This window comes from Rhinichthys klamathensis, unplaced genomic scaffold (assembly GCF_029890125.1).
Source record: "Rhinichthys klamathensis goyatoka isolate OS25496 unplaced genomic scaffold, OSU_Roscu_1.1 h1tg000011l_1, whole genome shotgun sequence".
NCBI classification, from domain to species: Eukaryota; Metazoa; Chordata; class Actinopteri; order Cypriniformes; family Leuciscidae; genus Rhinichthys; species Rhinichthys klamathensis.
Window position 1 is genome coordinate 10,279,009 of NW_026606564.1, and position 6,230 is coordinate 10,285,238.

General features: G+C 39.1%; 1 protein-coding gene across 1 annotated transcript; it reads left to right on the forward strand.

The window, feature by feature from the left end:
* Window positions 1-3,317: 3,317 nt before the first annotated feature.
* On the forward strand, window positions 3,318-4,553 carry LOC130095593 (uncharacterized). Its single transcript, XM_056262349.1, has 3 exons — window positions 3,318-4,005; window positions 4,177-4,332; window positions 4,458-4,553. Exons 1-3 carry the CDS (start codon window positions 3,556-3,558, stop codon window positions 4,551-4,553), a joined length of 702 nt encoding a protein of 233 aa, XP_056118324.1. The 5' UTR covers window positions 3,318-3,555.
* The last annotated feature ends 1,677 nt before the right edge of the window (window positions 4,554-6,230 follow it).

The window sequence follows — 6,230 nt, forward strand, 5'->3', positions numbered from 1 at the left end:
TGCTGACTTTGCAAAAATTGGAAGAGACTTTTCTGAGTGGAGAGGTTGATGCGCCAGTGATTGATAAATATTCAGAGTTGAACAGAGAGTCACTTTCAGTGCAGCTTTTTATGTTTCGATTGAACTACTCATTTAGTAACAGTGCAGAAGCTGCAGGGATCATTCGTGGATTGCCTGTAGGGGTATGTGGATTATTTGGGCAAGTGGAAACCCTGTTCAGGTTGTTTTGGTAGTCCCTGTTTCTTCCTCTGAGGCAGAGAGAAGTTTTAGTGCCCTCCGCAGGCTCAAGACTTGGTTCTGCTCTACAATGACTCAAAACAGACTTAACCATGTTGCTGTCTGTCACATCCATCAGGATTAACTGGACTTGTTGGACAAAAAGTCCATTTGTAAGCAATTTATTGCTTTGAATGACAGGAGAAAAAAACATTTTGGCTTTCTAGCCTAGGCAATAGGGCATGCCTAAGGCACCATTTACTTCACCCCCTGAAGAGCAGAACAGGAGGATCTCAGAAGAGTAAGAGAATGACAGACACATTTAAATACCTTCCTATGAGATTGTAGTCTTCAGGATATTTCTATGGAGCTTTGAGCACAAAATGCTGATACCGAACTAAAGTAGGACACTGTCTGGGGGGGAGGAGCATGGGGAGCAGGTGGGGCGCTGGCATTAGCAGAGGATAGTATATTCATCTGTAGACTTAAAGGATTAGTTCACTTTTAAAAAAACTTTTGCTGATAATTTACTCACCCCCATGTCATCCAAGATGTCCATGTCTTTCTTTCTTCAGTCGAAAAGAAATTAAGGTTTTTGATGAAAACATTCCAGGATTTTTCTCCATATAATGCACTTTACTGGCTACCAAACGGTTCAAGGTCCAAATGACAGTTTCAGTGCAAACTGCAAACTGTTCAAATGGTTTTAAATGACACCAGACGATGAATAAGGGTCTTATCAAGCGAAACGATCGCTCATTTAAAAAAAACAACAACAAAGTTTAAGTTTTATAAGCTCACATGCTCGCCTCGCTCTCTTCTGTGTAACTCTCCTGTTCGAACTCGTTCATCAAAATGAACAAATCTTTTTCCGAGTCAATTCGTTCATTTCGGTCGTTAAATGAATCAAATGACTCGTAAAAAGATTTGTTCATTTTGATGAACGAGTTCGAACAGGAGAGTTACACAGAACAGAGCGAGGCGAGCATGTGAGCTTATAAAACTTAAACTTTGTTATTTATTTTTTAAATGACCGATCGTTTCGCTTGATAAGACCCTTATTCATCGTCTGGAATGTTTAAAGCCCTTTGAACAGTTTGCAGTTTGCACTGAAACTGTCTTTTGGACCTTGGACCGTTTGGTACCCAGTAAAGTGCATTATATGGAGAAAAATCCTGGAATGTTTTCATCAAAAACCTTAATTTCTTTTCGACTGAAGAAAGAAAGACATGGACATCTTGGATGACATGGGGGTGAGTAAATTATCAGCAAAAGTGTTTTTAAAAGTGAACTACTCCTTTAAGCGTCAATTTCTTCACCATTACAACACCTACATGATTTATCTAATCTGACAATGTTATTTTGTTATTATTTATTTATTATTGTTAGCTCCTTGTTACTTATTATATCACAAACCTACCTTAGAGACCCTGCCTGTTTCCAAAGCCGTATGTGACTGTTGTATTTTTGTATTTTTTGAGGGTTTACAAATCAAATATTTGCCTTGTAAAGTGCCACTCTCCTTTCTGCCTGCAAAAACAGTCTGCACTGTCTGAAGAACTTCATCATTTTCATGTAACATCTGGTTACACACCAGACCTTTACACGTTACATGACCTTCTTGAAGGTCTTTTTCCAGTGGAACTGGCATTGTCATATCAAGCCTTGATCAAGAAGAAATATTTTTCTCTTGAGGAGCTCAATATTTGCATTCGACTTTTCCCTTATAAGTGGAGGGAACAAACAAATCGTCCACATTTTATTCCTGATCATTTTGCCACAAAAAGATCTGTAGGAGGTAATGCACATGAAAATTGGTGTCTGTTGACTCTCATGATAGGCTTGAAAGTACCTGAGGATGATGAAGTGTGCCAGATGTTAATGACCTTAAAAGACATTGTGGAACTTGTGATAGCCCCAGTTCATACAGAGCCGAGAACTTGCTACCTTGACTCTTTGATTTTTGAGCACCGACACAGAATTCTGGTAGTTTTTCCTCAAAAAAAGCTTCTTCCCAAACACCACTTTCTCGAGCACTACCCTGAACTCATTCAGGAATTTGGCCCTCTGGCAGCCTTGTGGACCATGAGATTTGAAGCTAAACATGGCTTTTTCCAAAAAGCTGTCGGACCAACAGGGTGTTTCAGGAACATACTGCTGTCCCTTGCAAATAAACACCAGCTCATGATTGCATTGCATCTCCATGAATCAAATGTGATCATGTGACTTTCGGTCACAACAACTTCACAAGTCTCTGTGGATGTACTAAAGGATGACATAAAAGATGTGGTGCAACCTAGGTATCCACGTGTCACAATGGTACATGTACTATACTATGTAACAATAAACCTGGAATGTTGCTACTTCACTGCAGACTTGCCAGACTTTTGTGAGGTATTACAGTCTATCTTGGTTTGTAATGAGCTTGGTTTGTAATGAACTTTGTTGTGAGACTACTAAGCACATGGTACAATGAGCACCTTATGAGCTATGAGTTGGAACACAATGCCAACATTCAGTTACTTGAGCAAAGAAAAATGGTTGACTACTTACCCTGGTTGCTAACAATGTTGCAGGAAGACTACTGACTACCTTAAAGAACTATATTTGCCCCTCTTTTTAGATGCATGATTATTAAAGTTAATGCTGTAGTGTACAGATTTTTAATTAGGATTAATTGTTTTAATTGTTGTTGTTTTTCTGTTGCAGATGTGTACCCCTGCAAAGCTGTGAATTGTTTTTGAAGAGAATGTCATTCACAAATTGGTTCTGCCCTCAGGCATCGCCAGTACTCTTCAGGGCCTTAAACGTGTAATCAAAGAAACATTTAACATTCCAGACTGCTTTACTTTAATGTATGAAGACATAGATTTTGGGGGCCAGTTTTTCACCTTGAGCTCAATAAATGATGTAGAGGATAAATATACTTTAAAAGTGGTACAAACTGAACCTGTCACCCTGAATCTGAGTACTGTGGAAGAACCAATCCTATGAAATGAGTCTGACACCATGTCATGCAGTTCTCAGGACACCGTTGTGCTATGTCCTTCTGAAAGGGAGACATCCTTCCTTCCATTAGACTCCAGATCCAGCAGTTCTCAAGACACTGTTCTGCTATCTCTGTCTGAGAGTTCCACATCATGCCGTTCTCAAGAATGGCCAGCAAATTTTAAAATACCAACTTTCTCATTCGATACAGAGCTCTTACTTTCAGAAGGAAACAAAGCCTACCAAAAGGGTGGCACCCTCTTGAGCTATCTAAGAGTAACGAGAAGTGTCCTTGAGACACTAGCAGAGACAATATTTTGTTACACTGCATATCCAACAGGGGTCCAGATTATGAACGTAGTAGAGATGTTGATTGAAAAGTACCCATGCCTCAAAGAGCCAGGGTCCTTTAATGGACAGTATGGATGGCAACAGAGGATTAAATATAAGATGGGCAATTATCGAGCAAAATTAAGAGACAGTCAGCTTTCCTGTCCAGAGCTGGAGGTCAACTCTTTGAAAAGAAAGAAGACAATTGAAACGTCTTGCCTCAAAGGCATGAAAATACCCAGGAAGGCTGAAGTAAACTACTTGCCGCCATTTCCATTTGGGGAAACCGAGAAAACTTTAGAGAAGGAAAGAGTTGATCTTCTTAAAGAAATTCAGAAGAAAAACAACAAAATGGTAATTGGTGAGATAATGGAGAAGATTTTCTCCTTTCAAAGATTAGAAATCATTAATCACTGTCCTGCTGTCAAAGATTTCATGGAGAGATGGCCAGCTCTTTTTTGTGAATCTGAGGTAAACCTTAGTTCTTCTTTTGCTGGCTTTATGGTAGTATGCAAGTACTTATAACTTTTGTAACTATTTCATACATTAAAAACAATTAAATATTTTAATTTCATTAGTATAGCATGATGTGTGTGTGTCTGTGTGCATATTAAATGTTACATTTTATTTTCTTTGTCTTAGATCAAGAATGAGTTCAGAAGGATAACCAAAATTCAACTGGAGCCAACCTTTCTGCAAAAACTGGACCTCTACTCTCCAAAACTCCTGGATTTCTTTAAAATGAACGGTGGGGATGCAGGCCTAAACCTTAGAAGTGTGCTTGATTCACGCTGCCAGGTAAATGTATCTATTACACATCTGATATCCTGCTGCTTCCTGACTTTATAGATATGCAGTTGTACGTAGATGGAAGTGTTCACTGTTAATGTTCACTGCAATTTACAAAATTTTGTTTTTAACAGCAAGTTGAAGATAAGCGAGATGCTGTGATTCGCTGCCGGCTTTCCTACCTGGGAGAATCATCTCAGGAGCTCATTGAAGCCTACCAGGTACCTTAACCCGGTAGCGCTGGCGATACCAACTCGCTTTTTTTCTTATCAGTACAATAGAGACTCAAAATACTCTGTTGATTTTGATCTTACATATAAGTGTTGTACATCATTCGATCCTGATACGTGTCTATTTTTTTGTGTATACTCACAATAAAAACAAAGTGTTGTGCTTTTCGTTAAATAAAGAAAAATAAACATGATACGAGTTCTGCCTTCTCTCTGTCAGTGAAGACCATTCTACGGAACCCCCCTAGTCCCACTTTGTCAAAAAAATGTATTATAACTATCTCGTGGCCTCAAGATAAGTAACTCGTGGCCTCAAGATAGTATCTCGTGGCCTCAAGATAGTAACTCGTGGCCTCAAGATAGTATCTCGTGGCCTCAAGATAGTATCTCTATCTTGAGGCCACGAGATACTATCTTGAGGCCACGAGATACTATCTTGAGGCCACGAGATAGTATCTTGAGGCCACGAGATACTATCTTGAGGCCACGAGATAGTATCTTGAGGCCACGAGTTACTATCTTGAGGCCACGAGATACTATCTTGAGGCCACGAGTTACTTATCTTGAGGCCACGAGATAGTTATAATAATTTTTTTTGACAAAGTGGGACTAGGGGGGCTCCGTACCATTCTGAAACGCGTCCGAAAATGAACTGTAACTCAGCGAATACTCAGTCACACAGGCATGAGAGATATGTCTTTATATAGCTTGAATTCTCTTCTTTTAAATGAAGTAATTGATATAAAAAACAAATATTCTCTGTTCATGTAATATGTATGAAAAGAGAGAGATGTCAGTCGGTCTCATTATCTTTCTCGCAGCTCATTATCTGTTAATGTGAACACGGAGAGCAAGCGTTAGTGTCCGCAAAAAGACTGTTTAACCCTTTCACACGTAAGTTTAAAATATTCTAACTGACCCCCCAGCGTGAGTTTTTCAAGGCGACCGTTATTTAGAACCTGTCACTTTAATGTTTCCATGGTGACGCGTCATTTCTTGTCACGTGACACAGCGCAATCACAACACAGAGCTGAATGAGTGATGATCTGCTTTTATGTCTTTTTTCCTTTTCTATTCAAAATATTCACAAATGTATTAGCTATAGCATGAAACACTGATATTCCGATTGTCAAATATGTGCAAGTGGATGTGTTTTGTTGTTTAAACATATTTATAACGATCGCGTTAGTTGAGCTGTATGCACGATGGGCGGCGCCATGTTAGTTTGTTTCACAGTTCAGAGAATCGGACCTGTTGTTTCTCACGAAATACATGAAAGTAAGTGGCCGGTGAACTAGGAGAAGAATAGGGTAAAATGTAAAGCTACTTACACAATGTGTATCTGATATGAATAAAACGTTTTGTCTTATTACAATGGAAATGATTATTGTTGCCGTTTCCATAGACATCAGTGTCTATTTTACTAATTCAAAATCACTGTTTTGCTAGTACTTATGTGTTTTTAAATGTCTGAAACCTAAAATAAACATTATGTGGTTTAAAATACTCAATAGTTGTGATATATGACAGCACTGAGTGCGTCGGTCTCTGGCTCAGTGCCAGCCAACGCGCGAAAGCACGTTTGAATTTAGCAGTTGATCACGTGATGCACTGTCCGTTCTGATCACACCGGTGTGATCGTACGCGTCAAAGGGTTAAATATGAATCTGTAGTAAA